At 48.0% G+C, this 24,330-nt stretch overlaps 1 protein-coding gene across 3 annotated transcripts in view; it reads left to right on the top strand.

Moving 5' to 3' along the window:
- ITPKB (inositol-trisphosphate 3-kinase B) overlaps positions 1 to 24,330 on the top strand; it is a 105,037-nt gene that overhangs the window by 36,521 nt on the left and 44,186 nt on the right. Inside the window, exon 1 of one of the 3 annotated variants that reach the window (XM_086345074.1) lies at positions 15,168 to 15,326. The exons of the other annotated variants lie outside the window; for them this stretch is intronic. Coding sequence (XP_086201200.1) covers positions 15,270 to 15,326 — 57 coding nt within the window. The 5' untranslated portion in view covers positions 15,168 to 15,269. Of the gene's footprint in view, positions 1 to 15,167; positions 15,327 to 24,330 lie in introns of those variants that run through there. 3 annotated transcript variants of the gene reach the window in all.

The following is a 24,330-nucleotide window of genomic DNA, read 5'->3' on the forward strand; positions in this document are numbered from 1 at the left end:
AGTTCACTGAGCAAGTCTCCATGTATCTGCCGCCCTTAAGAGATGAGGTCCTTAGAGAAAATGGGGAAGGTCAAGTTTTTGAAGTACGGCCATTGTTAGAAGATGTTAGAACCCTCAGAGCCTTACAGGAATTCTCCTTTGGGGATTGTACTCTCTGTTCTGTAGAAATGGTACTTCTTCCAAAAGCAGGAAGTTCCTGGCTAATATAGCAGGGAGCCTTGCCTGCAGCTCCCACCAATCCTGTGTGGCTGGCTTGTGATCAGAGTGCCAAGAGCATCTGAAGTTCTTGGAAGTGTGTTCACACGAAGATTCGAAGGTGCCGTGAGCAAGTACCCTGTGCAGTCGGAATTCCAGAGTCAAAGGGAAAGCAGCAGATGATGACAAACTTAGGTCCAGAGAAGGACACAGGCTTTTATAAGATAGTGAATTTCTTCTGAAGTCTACAGCATTTCTTTTTATATTCTTGTCCCCTCTTATTTGACTGCTGTTTAAAGGGCTCTGGTGCCGTCTTGCTCTGTGCTGAGCAGGTGGTAGTCAGCAGTCAGGCAGCGTAGCCTGTGGCTCTGGAGTCAGAGGCTGAGTTTCAATCCCAGGTGGCCAATTACTAGTATCATCTTAGGCAAGATAGTTATCGTCTGTCAAAGTACTTCCTGCATTGGGTTTATGTGGGGACTGAGTGATGTAAATCCCCACGATGCTCACATGGTAAATGGTACTAATTGTTTTTGTTTCACACGGATGAGGCCATGTTGCGTGCTGTGTAAGGACTGAGAAAGGACCGCTCTGAGAAAGCTGTCAGTAAAGATGCTGGTAGTTAACTCTTGTGGGCTTAATATACGTCAGGCGTTGTTCTCGATGCTTTCAGTATCCTGGCTTGTTTAATCCTCATAATGGGCCTGTGAGATCAGGCTGTTAATATATCTATTTTGGAGATGAGGAAACTGAGACACAGGTTAAGTAACTTCTCAAGTGTCAGGGAAAGTTCTAGTATGTGAACATAGGCAGTTTGGCTCTGGAGTCTGAGGTCAGAACTGTTCTGCTCTCCCCGACCTCTCAGTGCAGACTGTAGACTAGGGAATCAATGTTGTCAGAGCCAGTGGGTGCCTGGTGGTGCTGAGACCCTCAGAGGTCATCCCTCAGAGGTCATCCCCCAGGCATCCCGCCCTTGCACTTCGGCTTTCTCTGTCACACAGCCGCTGTGACCAGAAGGCTGCTTATTCAGCCTTCCTATTGAGCAAACGGCCCACTGAAAACTCCGCTTTGGGCTGAGACCTTTCCCTCTCTCTTGGCCTGACAGGTCTTTATTATCAGTGTGTTACAAAGTCAAGGCTGCTCTTTATGGGAGATGGTGGTGGGGCGGGGGGAGTGGAGGCCACAGGGCCATGGAGAGTTCAAGGAACCCGAGGAAAACTTAAGGCATTGTTCCTTGCCCATCAGCTCCTCCCTGGGTCCTCCCCAGCAGTATGTTTGAGTTTCCAGATGACCTTGGTTTGATACTCGTTTTCCAGCTCTTTCTTAAGCTGCCAGGCTCAGCCTTCTTCATTTTAAGCAAGTAAGTGCAGCAGTTTGGAGAGGGCACCAGCCTGCGCCATGACCAGAGTAACAGAGCTGGTGCAGCCAGGTGCTCTTCCTGGAGCCCAGCGGCAGGTCTGCAAGTGCTGAGTCACCAGGACTGGAGGAGAGGCCAGGTGCAGAGCTGGGCTCCAGCTCCGTGGTCTGATGAGAGGGTTGCCCTGTCGGGGTGCAGCCTTCCAGAACCTTCTGCAGATAATGCCCCTCCTCTTCCTGATGCCCTGATCTTGGCCAGGGGCTCCCTGGCTTTGGGATCAGCCACCTGCAGGAGGAGCGTGTCTTTTCCATTTGTCTCCAGCTGCTGGAGTGACAGAGTTATGACCCATTCAAATGTGAGTGAACCATACCTGTCCCCTGGCCTCTGTCTTTCTAGGTGTGGTTTAGGTGGGCCCTACTCTGAGTCTGGGAAGAGGCAGAATAAAACAAGAAGGCACACACTCTTCTGCCTTATGATTCTGAAAAGCTCTCCTCCTCTCATTAGCTCAGAGCATCCGTGTCTCAGTTAAGAGAGGTTTCTCATCACCCATGGGCTCAGCATTCCTAGCCCTGCCCCTCTGCCCTGAGGTCAGCCCTGTTCAATCCAGAAATGAGCTGTAACTGCCACATTAGAGGCCTTAACAACTCAATGACCTTTCTCGTCTTGCACATCAACAGAGATTTCCTGAACATCTACCCTGTGTTCCAGGCACCATGCTAGGTGCTGCAGAAACAGAAATTCAACACAACTTCTGTCCTTAGGAAACGGTCCGTTGTGGGTCCTCTTAGCCTTTGACAGTCATACCCATGACATTTAGGGAACAGAAAATGAGATTTGATCTGGTTGGGCAAACAAACCCCAAGCTGCCTTTCAGCCTGTGGTACCATCCTGCCATGGGGCAGTGCTGCTGCCCCATCTGTCTGGAGAGGGCAGCATGACACGTGTCTGGGTCTGGTGGCCGTGACTGGCGCTTCCCCAGTAGGCCATTCGTTCCTTTCTGGGGTCCTTTACCTGCAGATGTAAAGGCATCTGTGTGGCTGGCTGTTCTTGCTCGTTCTGACAGGACCCTTCCCTGGAACGATCTCTGAGAAGATGGTTTAGCCTTCATGCACAAGGAAAGGCAGTTTTCAGGGACAATGTGTAGCATAGGACTGGACGCATCACCACAGTCTGCTGTCCCTTTAGAGTTCAGTTTTGGCAATTATATTTTCCCCTAGAGGGCTTGGCTTGGCTTGGGAAAGGCAGGCTTGGGAGCTCGTCACCCCTCAGGCCTGCACTCACTTTGGTGAGGTCTCCCAGGAGACACCACCAACCCTAGCTAAGGGCCCTGGCCTGGTGCATGGCTGGGGCCCAGGTGCCAGGAGAGGACAGAGAACCATGGTTTTGCAGGGGCAGCCCTCACCTGGAGAGCTCAGGGTTCTGTGCAGAGATGCTGAGAGCTCTGTCTCTCTCACTGCCTGGAGTGAGGTGCCAGTGTCTTCCCCTGTAGTCGCCCCCTCCTCTAGCCCCCACGGTCACGTCGAGAAGTGAGTGAGTGTGGGGAACCGCATGCAGACCCCTCCTCATGAGAGATACGCTGCATTTCAGTGCTTCTTCCTCAGCGTGGAAGCGGCGTGACGTCATTTGCAGACAACCAGAGCAAAGGGAACCCCCACCTGAGGTCCACACAGTGAGGGTGCTGAGAAGAGGAACCAGCGCCCTCGCTTGCCCCTTGCCAGGGCTCCATCTGCTGTGCTCGTGTGTCTCTTAAGGCAGGGATTCTTTTCCTTGTGTTTGCTGTACTGTGTTTGTGAACTTTTCAGATTTGCTTATTTGTGAAGGGGAAAGAAACTTAACCTCTGTTGAATATTTGCTAAACACCTCATCGTGCTCTTAAATGCGTCATGCCTTCATCATGCCCCATGATGATTATTTCTGCCATCTCTCAGCCAAGGAAACATGCAGAAAGGTTAACCGCCTGGTCATGGGCACATCTCTTTAATCAGTGGATCTCTTCCTGGACCTCCAGCTGGTAGTTGACACTTGCCTGTGTTTTCTGGTTCAGTGAACTATGTGGCATTATTCTCAGATCGTGACACCTCCAGATTCAAGTGAACCAGTTTGTTTAGTGGTTTCTGATATGATTTGTTCCCAAGAAGGCCTGGTGAATGAACGTCAGGGTGTGTCCTCTTTTTAATTAAGGACACTCTCTCTGTCCTTATGTAGGAAGTTGGTATCCCCAAGTGTGATCTGTGGTGGGTGTGTTTCCTGGGAGTGGGGACTGCTTGTGCTGAGCCCCCTGCAGTCCCTATGAGGGTAGGGGGTACTCATGCCTGAGGGGGAGTCTGGGACCATGTCACTTCTGCAATGTCTCAGGTCTAAGATTCTGTGACTTTAGTAAGTGTGATGAAGAATTTAGAAACTATTCAGAGCCCTCACTGGATATCAAGGCATGGTGTGTTGTTTTTCTCATTGCTAATAGCAACAGTCACTTTTTTGTAGAAAATCAGTCACCTTAGTGGGCACTTTGTCTCTGAAGGGACCCTGAGAAGTAGGAACAGCTAATGCTCCAACAAGAAGACAATGTCCTCAGGAAACAGAGGAGAAAGTGCAGGGCCTGGCCTGCCCGTTTCATTTCTTAGCCGTGGCCTCGTCAGAGGTGGGAGCTGGCATTTGTGGTCGTAGAATAAGGTTACTCTTTCCCTGCCAGGGATATCCATTACATCTCATTCTAGCTACAGGGAGCACTTTCTGTGAGCCAGCTTCTCATTTAATCCCAGAGCAAAGCTATTATCCCATTTCACAGATATGGAAGCTAAGAGAGAGGCTAGTAGTTGGTAAAGCCAGGATTTTAACCAAGTGTGTTGAATTCCAGAGACTCCCAGGTAGGGGCATTATGAGTGGGTAGTGGGTGAAGCTGGGTGCCCCGGGTGAGGGGCCAGGCAGAGGCTGGGGGACGAGGGAAAATGATGAAAGTGGGGATGATGGAGGGCTGAGGAGGAGGCCTGGGGGACACGCTCCACCTTATTCTCTTTTCTTCCTGGTCCTAGACTTAGGGGCCCCCCCTCAGCCCCTCCCTCTCCTCACCCTCACCCTCCTGCAATGCCCCCGCCTTGGCGGTTCACTGCTGGTCTCGCCGTGGTCTCTCCGCGCCCCGCCGCCTCTTCTCCCGGCCCTTTTCTCCACTTTTCCCCTCTCTTCCTTCTTGCCATCTTGTCTGCTGGTTTCATTGCACACCAGACTCCTGGGAAGGGCAGGGTGCGGATGGGGAGGCGGCATGTTCAGGGGCGGTGTGCGCTCTGTAGTATCTCGGGGTCTGCTGCAGTGGGTGGGGAGGGGAGAGAGGACCATAGGGCAGTGCTGGGGCCGTGGAGGGTGGGAGTGGGGAAATACCTGTGCTGCTATTCACACACTTGGCCCCCGCCCCCGGGTCCACCATATATAACCGCTGTGAAACCAGCACCCACCTCACTATATAGGGAGTATCTTCAACACCAAAATGTAGAACCTCCATTTTCTTTTATTATTGGTTTTGGCCTAGCAGTTTGCTCAAGATAATTCTGACTCCTGATTTCTGTGTTTTATCATACTCACTATCCATCCCAGCTTTTTGAGAGGGTAAGAAGAAGACCTACAGGTATTTTTGTCTATCACAACTTGAAGGGAGGAGGTGCCACTGCTATTGTGTGGGTAGAGGTCAGGGATGCTGCGCGACATCCTGCAGCGCACAGCAAAGCCACGAATTACTCCATCTGAGCAGTGAATGTGGCAGAGGTGGAGAAACCCTGGTGGCTGAGTCTGAGCTTCTTAAACTGCAAAATTAACGTCATGATCCCAGGCTCCCTCACTTGGGGGTGGGGGTGGCTCAAATGAGATAAAATATGTAAAAGTACTTGATAAAACTGCCAAGTGCAATGTACGTGGCCAGTTCATTCATTTATCGATTATGATTGAGGCTGCTCCAGACCAGTTAGTCCTGCTGTATTTACCAGTTAAAGAAGTCATTGATCAACAGGTTGCCTGGGACTTCCCTGGTGGCCCAGTTGTTAAGAACCTGCTGCCCCTTCAAGGGACATGGGTTTGATACCTGGTCTGGGAGGATTCCACATGTCGCAGAGCAACTAAGCCCGTGTGCCACAACTACTGAGTCCAAGCACCTGGAGCCAGTGCCCTGCAATGAATAGTAGCCCCGGCTTGCTGCAACTGGAGAAAGTCGGTGTGCAGCAGTGAACACCCGACACAGCCAAAAATAAATAATAAGTAAATAAATAAAAATTAGAAAAGCTTGCCTAGGATTCGACTTAGGGAGGAACCCTCTGGGGCCTTAACAGAAGCATTCCTTGGGGTTAAATTTCTGCTGTCAGTAGCCCCCGGGATGTAATTCAAACAGCTTCAGAACTAATTACTCACTGTCTAGTACAGATTTTATTTCTCTGTTTTTTCATGCAACTTAATGAGATATAAACTCATTCTCTGTAGCATTCTTCCTGATTTTGTAGCCTGCATCCAAAGAAGACATGAGAGTGGTTTGCTGAGATTTTTTTTCTTGCTAAACCCACTATACTGGTAGTGATGTCTACTTTTCTCTGTAAATGCTTACAACTCACTTGTTCTATAAACCAGCCCTATGTTTGCCAGTCGGAAGCTTCCAGAATCCAGTTTGGCAGAACAGTAGGCAAATATTGACCTGTCTTTAGTCCTCTGACCCTTCTCCCATTCTCTGTGCTGTCTTAAAGGTTACTAGCAACGGTTCTGTGAACACGTAGTGGAGTTCTTTGGGGCTGCCCCAGAAGACAAGGATAGTCAGCAATGTGTGCTGGGATATCCCCCGTGACTGGGGCCCTTGGATAACTTGAATTCTCTTAAAAGCACTGGCGTGAGGCTTTGTGGGAAAATTGGAGTTATCCAGTAAAGAGGAATAAGGTACAGATGAGCCCCCTGATGTAGATCTTCCATCCGACCCATGGTGTCAGAATGTGAGGCCTGCTTCCTATGAACCACAGTGGTTTTAGAACTACAGAGCATGACCTCCATGGGGGTCAGCATAGATGGGTGCAACCAACATGTTTTAATGAATAGAGTCGAATAGAGACGTCAGAAAAGCATCACACAAGCAATGGTAAGTATGTTTTGCGAAACGTCTGTTTTCTAGTTTGTGTGTGTGTGTATGTGAGGGATGTATTGGGGCATGCTGTAAATTTGATTGCCCCAAAAGGGTCACAATGAAAAGTTTGGCCACGCAGCAGGCGGTGGTCTCTAGACCCACATAGGAAGTGGTGTTAAAGTCTAGAAATTAAATTCTAAAACCGTAACTCTTAGACAAGGGTTTCCCTGATCTCTTTGTGTGAAGAGATTCTCAGCATTGCTTGATGGTTTGGTTTAGACCAGTGAGGAAGAGGCAGGAGAGGAGGAAGAGGGTGACGGAGGGGCCTGACTTCATTGAGAAGCCTGAGGCATTCCTAGCTCAGTGTCTTCAGTGCTCTTCTGCTCTTGGGCTCCTGGGCCTCCCCGTCCCCAATAGGAACTTGAGTTCAGCTTCTGGAAAAGTAAGGCTCTGCACTGTCTGCTCCTAGCAGTTGACTGGAGGATTTATTGGAACAGTTGCCTTGAAGGGCTCTTTGGTCCCCAGATTAAAGAAGCAGACTGGATCGAAATGCCTGGTTTGTACCGTGACCAGTGAGCTCTGTTCTACTCGGGTCTGAAGCAGTTCCAGGGTCAGGAGACTAAAGCCATGGACTTAGGGCCAGATACTGAGAGTATATTGTCTGCTGATTGTTGGTACGTGTGAGGAGAAGAGAAGGAGAAATGAGAGACAGCATTTGCATTGGCAAAATTATCTCTACAGAGTAGTGTCACTTGGTGTGCTGGTCTTTTTCTTTCTTTCTTTCCATTTTTTAAGAAGTTGGCACCTTCCTCAAACCTGAGTATTTATATTCTGGGCATTAACAGTTTTGCAGGTGAAGGCTGTCTCTAGAATGCCACATGCCCTCCCGCTCTTTTTTGGGGAATAAGCTAGGTGCTGGTGTGATGTGACTTTTCCTTACAGTGGTGGCTCAGAATTAGCCACCATGGCCCAGACCCCCAGGCTCTCTGGAGGCCAAGTTCAGCCTCTGGGGGCGGGTAGGCTGATGATCAGCCCTGGAATCCCAGGGAGGGAGGTGCTTTCTTTAGAAGCTTACCCCTTTAAAAATAATTTCCACTTTCCTATTTATTTAAAGAGGCTTTTGGACTTGTGTTTATAAAATCTCTTCCCGCCATTTCATGTGACTTGGGACACAGCAGCTGGGATGATGTTCTTTTTACCCAAATGGAAAGTTGGACTGGGTTGGGGCCTACAGAAAACTTGGGAAAGCAGAGCAGCCAGTCAAGTGAGATTTAAAAAAAAATAAAAGTCATTCTGAAAGGCAGCTGAGCGTAATGGAAAGAGTGTAAACCCTGGAGTCAGATGACTTGGAATTGAGTTCTAGCTCTGCTCCTTGGGCAGACTGCAGAATTTCTTCCCTTTCATTAAACTGGACAATTACAGGGCTGTGACGGCTCATGAAGAATAAAGGCCTAGCCCCTTGCACATAGTAGGCTCTTGATAAATACTGATTCCCTCCCAGGACTTTTATCCTTGTTTTTCCAGAGTGGTTATGTTTTACTATTGGCCCGTCATAGGTCACCCATTTGGGCTCCAGCCGGTACCTGGGAGCCCAGGACAGAGTGCCCGCTCTGGACTTGGGTGGGTCCTGGTTAGGCCTCCTGGGACCCACTGAAACCTGCCTTCAGAATTAGAGCTGGTACAACCTAGTGTTTCTCCCAGAGCCCTTCCGTGTTTATTTTTCGTTTGGGGGTCATTTAAAATTGAACCCATCATATCCAAAGACTCGGTGGGGAGAGATGGAAGCAACACAGGACCATTTGGAAGCAGAGCACACAGCTGCTGTGGTGACAGGGCAGGCTGCTGGGCATTACGGCATTATTATATATTAGGGAAAGTTGAACTTGGTCAGAGAACAAAGTTTTCCTTAACACATCAGTCTTAATACCAGAAGTCTCTTTTCATTGTTCCTGTGTTGAAATTATTTGCTGTGCTCTCTACTGGGCCAAATATACAAGCCAAAGTACTGCTTTGCAAATTGGGAAGGGGTGTATGTCTTGCTAATTTTAGGCCCTCCCTTTCCTCCTGTTGATTCAGGCTTGGGCTAAGGCATTTATATATATTTGGGGGATTTTTCTGGGGCTGATTTTAGACTGTCTGATGACTGTACAGTCACATTTGGCCACCACCAGTCTCCCGCTGCTGTTACTGGAAGCCTTATGGCCTGAGGTTGGGAAGAGAACAGAAGAAACTGATCTTATGAACAGTTTATAACTGTATAAATAGCTATATAGTTGTATACTATATATAGATACATATACACACATTATATAGTCTTTTTATTATGGGTTGTTGTAAGAAATTGAATATAGTTCCCTGTACTATACAGTCGGTCCTCGTTGGTTTCTAGTCTATATATAATAGTTTGTATCTGTTAATCTCAGACTCCTAATTTATCCCTCCCCCACGGCCTTTCCCCTGTGGTAACCATGAATTTGTTTTCCATGTCTATAAGTCTGTTTCTGTTTGGTGAATACTTGTATTTTGTCCACTTGTATCACGTTTTAGGTTCCATGTTTACGTGATACCATATATTTGTGTTTCTCTGACTTCACTTATTATGATAATCTCCAGGCCCATCCATGTTGCTGCAAATGGCATTGTTTCATTCTTTTTATGGCTGAGTAATAGTCCACTGTATATACGCACCACACCTTTATCCGTTCATCTGTCAGTAGACATTCAGGTTGCTTCCATGCCTTGGCTATTGAAAATAGTGCTGCTATGAACATTGGTGTGCATGTATCTTTTTGATTTAGTTTTCCCTGGATATAGGCCCAGGAGTGGGATTGCTATATCATCTGATAACTCTATTTTTAGTTTTTTGAGGCACCTCCATACTGTTTTTCAGAGTGACTACATCAGTTTACATTCCCACCAAAAGTGTAGGAGGGTTGTCTTTTCTCCACATCCTCTTCAGCATAAAATTTACCATCTTAACTGTTTTAAAGTATGCATTTCTGTGGCATTAACTACATTCACATTGCTGTGTAACCAATGCCAGAACCACCCGTATTCAGAACTTTTTCTTCTTCCCAAACTCAAACTCTGTACCCATTAAATACTAACTCCCCATCCTCCCTCCTAGCCCCTGGCAACCACCATTCGACTTCCTGTCTCTGTGAATTGGACCGCCTCACGTCAGTGGAGTCATTTAGTATTTGTCTTTTTGTGACCGGCTTATTTCACTTAGCATAATGTCTTCAAGGTTCTTCCACGTTTCAGAATTCTCTTCCTGTTTAGGGCTGAATAATATTCCCTTGTACGTGTGGAATACATTTCATTCATGCATTCATCCATTGATGGACACTTGGGTGGTTTCCACCTTTTGGCTATTGTAAGATACTAGTTTTGATGTGTTGGGATGAAGGCCTGCTTTCCTTGCCTCCTTGTGAGGTTGACAAGTACTATCCTATGGACAGTACTCTGTGTGAGTGAGTGAGACACATCTGGATGTGTTTGGAAGTCTGTCTGTCTATGTTTACGTAAATAGTTAGGAGATAAACGTCCTGGCTCAGTGGTAAAGAATCTGCCTGCAGTGCAGGAGACTTGGGCTCCATCCCTGGGTCAGGAAGATCCCCTGGAAAAGGAAATGGCAACCCTCTCCAGTATTCTTGCCTGAGAAATCCCATGGACAGAGGAACCTGGTGGACTACAGTCCATGGAGTTGCAAAGAGTCAGATGTGACTTAGCGACTAAACAACAACACGTCCTATTTTATATGTGGAAAAACTCTTCCTGCCCACCTGACTTGTCTAAGACCCTTTATGAAAGGGTAAACAGTAGACACATGTGAGGCCAGCTCCTGATGCAAGAGGAGACATACACAACAAGCTCCTCCCTCAGGTCCTGGGTGCCCAGATCAAGTTTCCCTGCTCTGAGCAGTCTCTCCCGACTTGCCCCATCCCACTTCGCCTCCTTTACTTTCTTTTTTATTTTATTTTATAACTTTACAATATTGTATTGGTTTTGCCATATATCAAAATGCATCCATGCCTCCTTTACTTTCTAGTGCACACATGCTCAGTCATGTCCGACTCTGTGCGACCCCATGGACCGTAGCCCACAAGGCTCCTCTGTCCGTGGAATTTTCCAGGCAAGGGTACTAGGGCGTGCTGCCATTTCTTAGTCTAGGCGATCTTCCTGATCCAGGGATTGAACCTGCGTCTCTTATGTCTACATGCACTGGCAGGTTAGTTCTTTACCCCTAGTGCCACCTGGGAAGCCTCATGTATTAGGATGGCCTATATACTGCCGGGTGCTGCAGGGGTGGGAAGTCCTAGCTGGGAGCCTGACAGCCTGGGGCCAGCACCAGTTCTGCAATTCCTGGGTTGTGTGACATTGGCTAAATCACTGAACCTCGTTCAGTCTCAGTCTTTGCATTTAAGAAGACTTTTCTTTTTTTTTCTTTCTGGTGTGCGTATTAAAGGCAACGTATCAGAAGTTGTTAGCACAGAACCTGGCTTATGGTATACAGTCTCCAAAAAATCTTTGTTCCCTTTCTCCTCCCTTTTCTACCAGGTAGTGTGCACTTCGATAGGACAGGCCTTGTTTTACTTACCTGTTTGGCCTCGGGGCCTAAAGTGCAGAGCTTACCGCAGTGGCGGCTAGTTCAGGGCTTACTAATAATATGCTGGACTGTATGCAAAACAAAGGCTCTGCTACAACCAGGCTTTCCAAAAGTGTTCTGAACAAACACAGCACCAGTGGAATGAGGGCAGGGCCTCCTAAGGAGAACACTTTGAAGAAATATTATTTGGATGGGTAGATTCTGGCCGGATTAAAAACCAAAAACCTGATATTGGTCTTGTTACTTTTTTGGTCGTTGCCTCCTTGTCTGTGTGTAGAGCACTTCTCGAAGATTATTAGTTGGGACTTTAAAAATAGGCCAGTTGTCAGATGTCTTGGCAAGAAAACATATCCCAGTGGCTTTAGGTATTTTCATAAAGCTAAACAACTCTCCTTGGAGAGAGCTGTTTTGATGAAAAGTCACTAAATACTCTGAGGAGGTCAGAGAACAAATTCAACCCCTCCCCAGCTAGTGGCGTGGAATCTGAAGGTCAATCAAGCTGGGAGGGCTTGTGTGTTGCGGGTGGGGACAGATGGATTGGTGATGGGAACAGGAGTTCCGATCATTCTTTCCAGACCACCACCCTCACCCCCACCCTCACTAAGGGTGTCTGTCTTTGGTTTGACCAATGCATCATACCAGTCTCCATGGACAGTTTGCGGCTTGGGCAGAGAGGAGGATGCAAGGCTTGTTGGTGGGGGGTTCCAGGAGCCAGGTAGAAGGCAGAGGAGAAAGTTCTAGCATAAAAGCTCTGACCTGCACTGGACAGGCTGCTTCCACTCATGGGAATGTTGTACTAGCTCTGATATCTGTCTGGTGGCTGAGCCGTCTGCTCATGGCGATGGTCCCCGTTAGCATCAGCAGCGTCTCTGCCATCAGGGTTGCTTTGGTGACAAGACTTCCCTTCCTCCTTTCTCCTCGTGGCCTTCGTGTAATGCCAGATGTAGCAGGATGGGATGGCTCTTCTCTTTCTCTTACAGGAGATCCTAAACAGATGGGACCATCCTGCAGTGCCGGGGATTTGCATGCTGGGTCTCCAGGAGCAGCTCTGCACAGCACAGCACCTGTCCCCTGTAGGACTGATTAAGGGAGAGCTCTTCTTTTCTTTCCCTGGTGGCTCAGACGGTAAAGAATTTGTGTGCAATGTAGGAGACTCAGGTTCCATACTTGGGTCGGGAAGATCTCCTGGAGAAGGAAATGGCAAACCCACTCCAGTATTCTTGCCTGGAGAATCCCATGGGCAGAGGTGCCTGGTGGACTGCAGTCCATGGAGGTCACAAAGAGTCAGACGTCAGACAAGACTGAGTGACTAACGCACTTACACTTCTTTTCTGAGACCTCAGGGCTGTAAGGATCTTCTTCACAGTGATACCACTAGTCCGATTTGTCATTTCAGAGGGACTCAGAATCGGTGCTACCATTTAATAGGTTAAGTCCAGTTTGTTTTTTCCTTGCTTTGGATTTGGGGCGGGTTAGTATATAAGCCTCCACTTTTCCTTATCCTCAGGGAAATTTATGGAGATTGGTGCTTTCTCCTGTTTCTTGTTTAGAAAAAAGGGTGGGGGAGGTGGTTGTTGCAGACTGGTCTGGTTGCAGACCCTTGACTGGTCCTTGTTATTGGGAGCAGCTCTTCCCTCTCCCTAGATGCCCAGAGGAGCTGGTGAGCTCCTCAAGAGGTGGGGGGATAGTGTCTTTTGAGCTCAGCCTCCGTTGCCTCACTGAGGGCCATGTGTAAGTGGACCTGGAAACTGAGGAGCGATCCCAGAGCTGTGCAGGTCCCCTCTGGCCTCTGCTCGCTGTGTCTACTTCAGGCCGAGCCACGGGAGGCACCAGTCTCTGGGTGAGGGGAGCTGCCAGGGCAAGACTTCAGGGATCTCGTCGGTTTCACTGGCTTCACGTCGTCGGCAACTTCAGGAGCAGGCTTTGTGTCAGAGCTCGCTCACGTTCCTTTTCAGTCCAGGAAGCTGTTTCCTGGGCTGACCCCTGAGCTGGAGAACAAAAACCAGGGAGCTGCGAGGGACACAGGCCACGGCAGGTGGCAGCTGATACCCTCACATGACCCCTTTTTCAGCCCACTTTTGGCAGATCGGTGTGGGCAGTGGGTGAGGTTTTTGTTTCCATCCCAGCATGGGAGCTGTAGACTCTTGACTGCGAAAGAGCTCTCTTCGCAGATAATTTATGGTCCTGTATCTCATGGTCTATTTGGCGGCATTCCTGTTTCCTCTTCCTCTGCACTGTTTCTGCCTTCTCTTAACCAGAGTTTACGTTGCTCCACCCTGAACTTATTTCAGTCCATTATTTCAGTAAATTACGCTACAGGAAGATTCCTTATAGGAAGATTCCTTTTTAAGGTATTCCTTCTTGCTCACTGTATGTAGAACTAGAAATGCAAGGCAGCAGATGACTTGAGCCTCATCAGTGAGGCAGGAGTTGGTCCAGGGCCACAGCGCTCCCTGGGTGCATCCAGTCCGGTGAGCCCTCCGGGGGCGTTTGTTGTTACACAGTCGGATCTTGCTGACCAGCACCTTCTCCCCACGTGTCCTTCTGCACCTCTGCTCTGCTTCAGCCCCTGCCATCACCATAAACCAGCCACAAGCGACCCCCTGGGTACAGAGGCCAGTTTGTACTTGCCATACAGAACAGCCCTTAGGAAGACTGGATGTACACCCAAACCCTTTGAGTGCCCTTTTCCAACATTGTACATAGTTAATACTGTATTTCAGAAAGAAATCATAGGTAAGCTAGAGGGATGTTTAACACGGGGTTGGTCTGTATTGGGTGAAGGGCGCTCACAGCTCAGGCTGGAGGAGACTGGGCTCTCTCAGAGGCTGGGGAAGGGCTGGGTGTAAGAAAACTTGAATGGGCTGATCTTTTAAAATTTCTCCCATTTTTCCCAAAGCCTGGGGCTTCTTTGGTGGTTCAGATGGTAAAGAATCTGCCTGGAACGCAGGGGACCAGGATGGATTCAATCTCTGGGTTGGGAAGATTCCCTGGAAAAGAAAATGGCTCCCCACTCCAGTATTCTTGCAATGGACTGAGGAGCCTGGTGAGCTATACAGTCCATGGGGTCGTGAAGAGTCAGAGAAGACTGAGTGACTAACACTTTCACTCTTCACTTATCCCAAAACCCAAGGTGGATCCCCAGCTCTGGACTGCAAAATGCTGGCGAGGACCTGAGTCCAGTAATGCTATCCCTGTGAAGCTGAGGGAATTTTTCCATGTCTGTTAGTAACTAAACATAACCTCTTTTTCCATCAGTACCAAGCATGACCAGAGGTGAAATTAGATCCAGTGGGTGGCTAAAGAATTAGAGAGATTCTCCAGCCACTGGAGCCTCACTGCTCGTCTAAGGGCAGATGCTTCTGTGACCTGCCCCCCTGCTCACCTACCTCCGCTGCCTCATTACAGCAGACAAAACCGGTTCAAAAGCCTGCTAGCCCACATGGCTTTCCCGTGGGTTCTTCTGAAGTTCCCTGTGGGCAGGGGCCTTATCTACCATGCTGGAGGAGCTCTTTGCTTTCCAGTGGCAGCTGGTCCTGTTCATCAGGGGTGGATATCTTTATCCTCCCCCGACTCTTTGCACAGCTTCCACAGAGCTGTCATCAGCTCCCATGTTGCTCTACGTTTACCTGCTCACGAAAAGTCTCTTCCTAAAGACTGCCCATCAGTCCCCTGCCCTTCTGGCACCCAGAAGAAGCCACTTCACTTCCCCAGGTCTGGGGATTTTTTTCCCCCTCTACAGTGTGTTTGGACTTTTCATTAGTTCATTTTATAAACACTGAACTAAACACCTGTTACATGCTAAACATTCCAGCTGAGCGAGGCCCTGGAGGAACTGGAGATGTAGCTGATCTCAGGTCCAATCAGATCAGGAGCCTGGGAGCGGCAGGGCAGGGCTGTGGGGCATACTGGGAAACCTCCAGCCCACAGCCATCCCCGAAGGCTCCCTGGACGTGGTGACTGTGGAGCCGCGTCTTCAGTGGTGAGCTGGACATCAGTGCCTGAACAAGGGAGGGAAGGCGGATTCCATGTCACACGATCCAACAGCCAAGAAAGTTGAGAGAATGTGGCGGGACCGGGAAATGGTGAGTGAGTGAGTATCCCAGGACTGAGGGGCAGGGCTGGGGAACAGCTGGGGTGTCTGTACTGCTATACCAGGTGTACTGAATACTAAGCTGCTCAGGAGTTGCACTTTGGCAGGCTGCACTCTTAGGAGAGTAAGCTATCCTGTGGGTGATAAGAGAACACGTCAAGTTTGGGGAACATCATCAATATATCTGAGTATAGAGAGGCCACTCTGTTGTTCCTGTAGAAGACTGTTTCCTCATGGTACGTGGGAACCTCACCTTGGTTTTGATGGACCAGGAATCAGTCTGATTCTGAGTTCTGTATTCTCTTGCCCTGGGAATGCTGACCCGTGGGCATGAGCGGCAGAGGGCAGGAGGCAGATGTCAGGATGGAGGGGCCAGCTCACGGCCTCTGAACCCACCTGTGTGTCCTTCTGGACAAGTGGTTTCGGCCCCTGTGCCTTGTTTTTCTTCTCTGAGGATGTGAATGACTGCCTTCTTTCTGGATTCTCCCTGAACAGCAGATGATACCCCCGAATGTGTTCATTTGCAGCCCTGTACTGGCCCTCCCAGGGGCTTACACCGGCTTCTTTCCATTGTGGAAAGAACATTTGGCCCCAGGAGAAGGGCTCTTAGAGACTCCAGTTCTAGGCCAAGTATGATTTCAGGTTTGTGAGGACTATACCTATGGGTCTCCCTTTTTGGTTTAAGAAAAAAAAGATGCTACCTTTTTCCCACTCTTGCCCCATCATTGACAGACTCTGTGAATACAAATGTAGGCATTCCAGACAGGGTTTCAAGAAAGATTGGCTCCCTGGCTGGTGCGCATCTCCTGGAAGCCTCGTGCCAGGAGGGCAGGTTGGAGAGGAGCTGGTAACAGAGGAGCAGAAATTTCTCCTGCCCTGAGTTCTTTGGGGGCGAGTCTGCTGTTTTCCTCATTTCCTGCTGCTAATGCTTGTGCTGGTTCCATTTCTTCCCCCTTGATTTTGTTCCTAATAGCCCAACGTCCATCCTTGATGCTAAGGGTGAGAGTCCCATTGATGAGACTTGGGTGCTGTACAGGAGCTATTTTTCCACTAGTTTAAATTCATTTGCTCTTTGTATTGGACATTTCCCTAAGACGCGGAAAGCCAGATGGTTTGTCAATACAGAGCATGCCTTGGGGAATTAGCAGGATATCTGTGCCTTCTGCAGCTGGAACTTAACATTTCCCGCTTTGGGCCAGCAACTAATAAAATCTCTTTGCAAAATACCTTGCACTATCCTCATTTCCTTAGTTTTTTTGTTCTTTTTTTTTTTTTGACTGTGCTGCATGGCATGCTCTTAGTTTCCCAACCAGGGATTGAATCTGTGCCCCCTGCATTGGAAGTGCAGAGTCTTAACCACTGGACAGCTCGGGAAGTCTCTCATTTCCTTAATTTTTTAAAATGAAGTTTGGTAAGATTAAAGCTCTGTTCTGGGGGCATAGACCTTGTAAGGGGCTTGGAGGTTGGTTTTTTAGTCCTCCTTTAATCTTTGCATTGGTAGCCTTGCCATATCTCAGATGAGGATAGGAGAGAGGAAATGATGTGTTGCTTAAACTTACAATTTCGGAATTGAAAATCAAACCAGCTACCTCTCCTCACCCTCCTCTCCCCACCATTTCACAATTGACTTATACTGCACAAGTGGGAGGGCTGTTGAAATGGGTAGGGGCAAGGGGACATAGCATGGCAGAGAGAAATGGGTTCTCAGTACACAGACATGGATTCAAGTCCTGGCTCTGCCCCCGATAAGTTCTGTGAACTTGAGCAAATCATGGGATCTGCTGAGCTTCTACTTTCTTATCAGTGAGTGGGGGTAATTTAGTCCCTGCATCTCTTGCCTCCCACGGCTGTTTGGAACATCATAGGATATAATATATGCAAAAAGCCCCATCAACTCTGCGGATGAGGAGGAGGGAGAGGAGAGGAAAGGAGAAATAATTATGTTGGAAGCAGGATCTTTTATGCTGGGCTGCTCAGAGCATGAATTGGCAACTGTTGTTCCAGAGTTGGGATTCCCCCTTGTCTCTGCCTTGGGACACCTGACACAGATTGCCAAGCTCTGTCTCCTCCACCCAGCTGTGCACACATTTGTACAGAACAGGGGCCAGGTTGCAGTGGTTTGGCTGCCTCCTGGGACCTGGCTTTCCTCAGAGCATCATGGCATCATAGCCTAAAGTAGGAGGGAAGAAGGAGGAGGCGGACACACCTGTCCTGGGCAGAGCTGCCGTGCGTGGGTGACATAACCTAGGGTGACATAATCCAGTCTGATGACCACCCACTTTGGGAGGTACAGCTGTAGCCAGATGCTTTTGGACTCTTTTCCTAAGTTGCCACCTCCCTTTAAAGCTGAACTTGGAAGTGAAACGGGGACTCCACATGGGCAACCAGAGTGGGACGTGTCCTGGAGACTTGCAGGGTTGTCCTGCCTGTCTCCCACGCCACTTTCGGTTTCATGGGGCTCCTCCCCAAAGAAGTATGACTCTCACTCACTCAAGAGGGCCCCTTTTGTCTGCCCACCACATCCCTTTTCTTCATGCCAACCGCGAGTTAATCCCAGGTGGTTTGTTAACAGTCACAGGTGTCACCTACCAAAGACCTCATGCCAGGCAGTTTCCTAGTACAGCTAGTTCTTAACACAGTCCCGTGAGGGAGGTATTATTATCACTCCCATTTTACAGACCAGGAAACTAAGGCTCAGAACCATGAAGTGGCTTGGCCTAGGTCACACAGTGGGCCAAATGCTGGAGTTAGGGTTCAGATTTCTGCTTGCTTGGCTCCAAAAACCTACCCTCTACACACCTTCACTGCCTGTCAGCAGAAGTCCTCAAGAACCCTGAATGGCTTGCTTCATGAATGTTACTTCCATTTTCTCAGCTCTTTGGGGCCACTATGACCAAACACTAGGCCCAAAGTTCTTCCCCAGGCTGCACATTGGAAATGTGGGAGCATTAACCAATCCTGATACCAAACCACAGTCCAAACCGAGTAAGTCAGCATCTCTGGGAGGGGGACCCAGGCAACAGTGGTTGTAAAGCTCCCAGGTGATGTTGTGCAGCCAAGGATAAAAATGTTGCACTTGTCCACCAGGCCTCAAGCTGGTGGTGCTCCTTTGAGTAATCGAGGTGAAAGGTGACTGGGATCCTTCAGGAGGCTGAGGAATCCTTCAGCCCTTTGGGTGACCCACCTCTATGGCGGCTCCACTCTTTCTAGATACCTCTGCCACTGTCTTTTTATTTAATGGTGTCAGTCAGCCTATAAACTTTCTAAGCAGTATCTGGAACTCCCAGCTTGGGCCTCTCAAGACAGATGCAGGAGTGCGAGTATTTGTTTTGAAGGGGGAGGTACAGTATTGTCCAGGAGAGCTGTGTCCTGCAGGGCTGCCAGTAGACCTGCACTCACTCCCTTTTTCAGCACTCAGGTTGAGGCATGTAAATGTCATTGCAGGTGGGAAGGGGTAAGCACAGATCCAAATCTGTACAATGCAAAGATATGCAAATTGGGTTTTAAAATAAAAGACTAATTTTTAAATCAAATCTTCTGCCTTGATGTAGGTGTTCCAGGCAATTGAAGGAAGGCAAGCTGACATCTAGCAGACCTGGGTTAGACCTCGACTCTGGATTTATCAAAATTTCTGCACTTACCCACTCTGTGCCCTTGCCACAGTGGCTGATAAGACTGAGGGAACAGACACAGTCCCTCTTGCACAGTGCCAGGCACAGAGTGCACACCCAACACATGAATTCTTTCCCTTTCCTTCTCTGCCCCATTGTAAAGATGAGGAAGTTCACTATTCTACAATAGTAAACCTGCTGGTCGACCTGATGGTAAGTGAAGTAAGACCCCTCAAGAGCAGAAGAGCTGGTCTAGACAGGATCCACAGGCTGGGAAGAAAGGTGCCAAGAGCCCACCACCTGGTGTTCCATCTTCTCTCAAGACCACACGGTCTGACTTGGTAAAAGGAAGCAGATGGTTAATTTTCCGACCAAGGTGCTCAGCTGAAAGGCCACCAGAAGTGGCACTAATAATTTGGCCATCCCTGGTGAATTTTGGTTTCAGAGGACAGTGCCTCTCAAAGGCACCCTCGGGCACAATGACGTCACCTCACAGGCTGACCATTTCCTATGTGGGGACTTTCTCTCAGCTTATGAAGAAACACTCACACAGACCTAGCTTATCCACAAGGTATGTGTGTGCGGTGGGGTGGAGTATGGTCTTGCATTTACCCAGCATGAGGTGGAACATTCTTCCCTGTTTATTGCAGGGACAGGCTAGCTGTCTTGTGTCCAGTGGGCTTTGAGGCGAGAGGGCAGCATAAATCTCTGTGCTGAGAGAAGACACTTTAAAATGTATCCCGGACAACAGGGCACTCCTGGCTTAGTGCCCTTGCTCTAACTTTTCTTTGGTTTGAGTTGCATCCCAACTCAGCTGAAAAGCCTGGGTCCTCCTTTTTGCTTCCTCCGCAAATGGTGAGACTTGGCTTTCCTTTTCAATAAAAATCGTGGATAACTTAGTACAGTTGATCACGGTGAAGTCACTGTCCAGGAACTCTCGTCCACCCGCTTTTCTTAGACAAGGACCCTGACACATTCAGCCTTATCTCCTTAGAGGACGAATTTCTGTTCCTCCTCGGTACTCAGCTGCCTTCGGGATTTGCTGCCTTCGGGATTTCCTGCCTTCCGCCTCGCGGCCAAAAGGGATTGAGAACCTCGATGCTGCCTTTCAAACCTCAAAGGAATGAGAATTAAATTTGCAGCAGCCGGGGGCTCTTTCGGGGTCACGCGGTTTCGGACAGCTAGTTGCACTCCGGCCCCGCCCTCCCCCGCCTCGCCTCGCGCTCTGCCGGGGCCTCCGGTGCCGCGGCTCCAAAAGGTAGGGGCGGAGCCGCGCTCACGTGGTTGTTCCGAGGCCTAGAGGCCCCGCCCTCTGGCTTCTGGGTTACATTTTTGCCCCTTTGCTGGATCTAGGGAGGCTGAGGAGTTGACCAGCGCTTTTTGAGATCAGTTTTAGGCTTGGAGGTGGTCTCTATAGGTAGGTTAGAAGCGCAGACGTGGGGCCAGGGTTGTCCATAACAATAGGAAAACAGATTTGCGGGGACTTTTCGCATTTCCCCTTGTCCCACGTTTGGCATCACTTTAATTCTCCGATTTCTGCCTTGTTGGGCCAAGTGACAGCAGCTTACGCTGGTGAAGAGGGGGATTTCTTAAGACAGATTCTTTCTTAACCCTGTCTCCGGCACTTAGTAACGTAAAACGTTATACGTCTGTTGTAGATAATTGGATAAATCTAGAAAACTATAAAGAAATAAAAATCACTTATACTCATCGTGCTAAACACTTTAAAGCGTTTTTTGAAAAATTGCTTTCATACTGTCAAAATACAGTTTAAAATATATGCTTTGGGTTACTTTGATAAGGTAGAAAATTTCCATTCTCTTATCTGCTTTCTCCCTTGAAAACCACTTTAAAAGGGAAGCAGAATATTAACACAGATCAGTAACCACAATTGAGCCTTTTTTGAGAGTATCCAAAGACCACGGAATTTCAGAGCCAGCTGTTATTTTTTAGTTTATGTGGTGAATTCGTCTGTTTTATGGACTGAGGCTCAGAAGTGACATGACTTGCTTGGGGTTGCCAAATTAGCTCCCTAGACTCTTAAGAGCACAGAATAGGGCAACTCATTTTCAGGTTGGAGATTTAAAAAAGAAAGCCTGAGAAGGGTAGAGGGGAGGTAGGCAGTAACATTAGAAAGGGACAGTTTTCTTTGGAATTTTGATGCATTCTATTTTTTTTTATTTTATTTTAACAAATGGAGCTAAAGTGACATATTCTAAAATTCTAAATATTGATAGACATTATTCCTCCATGGAAGAAAACAAGGAGACAGATACATAGAGAGGCAGAGAGTGCTGTTTTAGAGAGGCATGTGTTTCTTTGGGATACATGGACCAATCTATGAGGAAGTCAGTCCCAATCTCCTCTAGCCTAAGACTTAAAAAAAATAATTTATTTTAATTGGAGGATAATTACTTTACAATATTAAGATGGTTTTTGCCGTATATCAGTATCAATCAACCATAGGTATACATGTGTCTCCTCCCTCCTGAACTCCCCTCCTACATACATTCCTCCCCACCCCATCCCTCCAGGTTGTCGCAGAGCACTGGCTGTGGGTGCCCTGCTTCATGCATCACACTGGCACTGATTATCTGTTTTACATATGGTAATGTATATGTTTCAGTGCTGTTCTCTCGGGTCGTCCCACCCTCTTCTCTCGCAGAGTCCGAAAGTCTGTTCTGTAAGTCTTGACAATGCCTTCTGCTGGGCAGCCGCCATTCTTCCTTCCTCCAGTATTAGCACCTCCACCAGGACTGCCCCTCAGCAGCCACCCCGGGGCCTGCCCCCTGTTTCTCCTGCTGGGAGTATTGATTGAAGACTCCTCATCACTTCCTGGGAGGCCTCCCTCTTCACACAGGAAACCTCTTTCCTGACAGCAGCCTAAAGTAAGCCTATTGTGAGTAGGGTTGTCAAGACCATGTGAAAACCTGACCAAAACACAATGTTGCTCTTTTTGAAATAGATAATTCACTCCTTTTCTCTCTGACTGGGACGGTAATGATAATACAAGTGAACACCTAAGAGACAGGAAGGAAGGGGGCAAGGCACAAGGATTAAAAAGAATGACACAAGCATTAAGAACAGGATACCACAAAAACTGGTTAGAACCTCCTAGGCTCAAGATGGTGGAAGATTCGCTTTCCAGTGGACCTTGAGCCTCATTGCGCGCTCACTATAAAATATTAGCATATACTAAATGACTCACTAGAATATTCCTCCCACTCATGAGCCTGTGAAATTACCCAGCCCATAAAAACTTACCACCCCCACACATCGGGGCCTTTTAAGACAGAACAGACAGGATTCCGTCTATGGAATGTGTTTCTCCCAGTGCCTTTTGAGAGGCCCGGACCCACTATCCTGGGGCTATAGCTCTTGCCTTCTGTGGTGGCCCATTCTGTCTCTATGGAGTGGGCATCTCACTAAATAAGACTGTTTTCCCTTTACTGTGGCTCACTCTTTAAGTTTTTTCCTGCACGAAGCCAAAGAGACTGCACTTGGAGTCCCGTGCCAAGGACTCACGTGAGACCTGGGACGTGACCAGTGTCTCGTGCCTTGTTTTTTCCTACAGCACCTAGAGAGTGTCTAGTGCTATCTCCCCGTGTCCCAAGCTCTTTTCACAGATAAAGCGATGGATGAGGCACAGACCAGCTTACCTGAAGAGCTAGTGAATGGCAGAGCCGGAGTTCACACGGCTGGCTCCAGAGATGGTATTTCTAACCACTAGACTAGGCGAATTGATTTCCTTTATGGGCTCACTTTCCCCAAGGGGCAGTATGCTAGAGGAGGTCTCAGCCAGCTGCACAGGGATTTTCTTTTCTTCTTTCCTGAGCCAGACTCTGGTGTCTTTCAAACACTAAGTTAGAAGCCTTGGTTCCGATGCCCTCATGGCAGCCAGTTTTCATTTTGTGTCATTTTGTTTTCTTTTCCATAGGATGTTTTTTTTGTCATGTTTAAGAACTAATTTGTCACTGAGTAACTTCTGTAAAACTTTTCATACCAGTAATGTTAGAAAAATAATCTTCGTTAGCTTCCATGTCCTAGTTTGGGTTTGGACAAGTGCAAATGTGTGACCAGAGAGAGCGTATTATGGGATTGGACAGATCTGTTTGAATACAAATCCTACCAGTGACCAGCAGCATATTTTTTTTTTAAATTCCTTCGTTTGATGTTTTTCAAACTGTTCAAGCTTGATATAGCATGTGAAATAAGTGAAATACCCATACAGGTGGGATAATACAAGATGTAGAGAAGTGAAGTTGGTCATCTCCCCCTTCAGCTCTGTCCCTGTTAATCAGTGTTAGATACTTTCTTCTACTGGGCAGTTTACTTGGCCTCTCCAAGCTTGTTTTCTTGTCAGTAATACAAGGATGATGCCCCACTTTGTGAAGGACTGAGCATAATTTATGTAGAAGGTTCTCTTCAAATGGTAGTTGTTTGCGGAACCTAAAAGAATGATACAAAGCAACTTATTTACAAAACAGAAATAGACTCACAGACATAGAAAACAAATTTATGATTACCCCAGGGGAAAACAGGCTTCCCTGGTGTCACAGACGGTAAAAAATCTGCCTGCAATGAAGGAGACCTAGGTTCGATCCCTGAGTCGGGAAGATCCCCTGGAGAAGGAAATGGAAACCCACTCCAGTATTCTTACCCGGAGAATTCTATGGACAGAGGAGTCTAGTGGCCTATAGTCCACGGGGTCATAAAGAGTTGGACACGACTGAGCAATTAATACACATTGAAAAGTGGGGTGGAAGTAGGGGTAAGGGGGATAAATTAGGAGTTTGGGATTAGCAGATACACACTGCTGCTGCTGCTGCTAAGTCACTTCAGTCGTGTCCGACTCTGTGTGACCCCATAGACGGCAGCCCACCAGGCTCCCCCGTCCCTGGGATTCTCCAGGCAAGAGAACTGGAGTGGGGTGCCAGTGCCTTCTCCAGATACACACTACTATATATAAAATAGACAGCAAGGACCTATTGTATAGCTCATGGAATTATAATCAATATCTTGTAATAACTTATAATGGAAAAGAGTGTGAAAAGGAAATTATATATATATATATGTGCGTGTGTGTGTGTGTATAACTGAATCACTTTGCTGTGCACCTGAAACATTGTAAGTCAACTATATTTCAATGACATAGCAAATAAAATGGTAGTTATTATGTGTTGGGAACATATGTCCATTTAGGCTGCAGTGAGTTGCATTTTTGCCATGGAAAGAAGCGTTCATCAACTTTCCCGCTCGCTCAGTTTCTCCAGTCTCCTCTGTCTTGCAGCCTGTGGCATAACCCAGAGCTCAGGAGTGGGCAGCTGCTTGTGGGAACCCCTAGCCAGACCCAAAAGGCAGGTGGAACTCTCTTCCCCAACCCTG

This window comes from Bos grunniens, chromosome 16 (assembly GCF_055505025.1).
Source record: "Bos grunniens cultivar Pamir isolate PY7600 chromosome 16, Bosgru_T2T1.0, whole genome shotgun sequence".
NCBI lineage: Eukaryota > Metazoa > Chordata > Mammalia > Artiodactyla > Bovidae > Bos > Bos grunniens.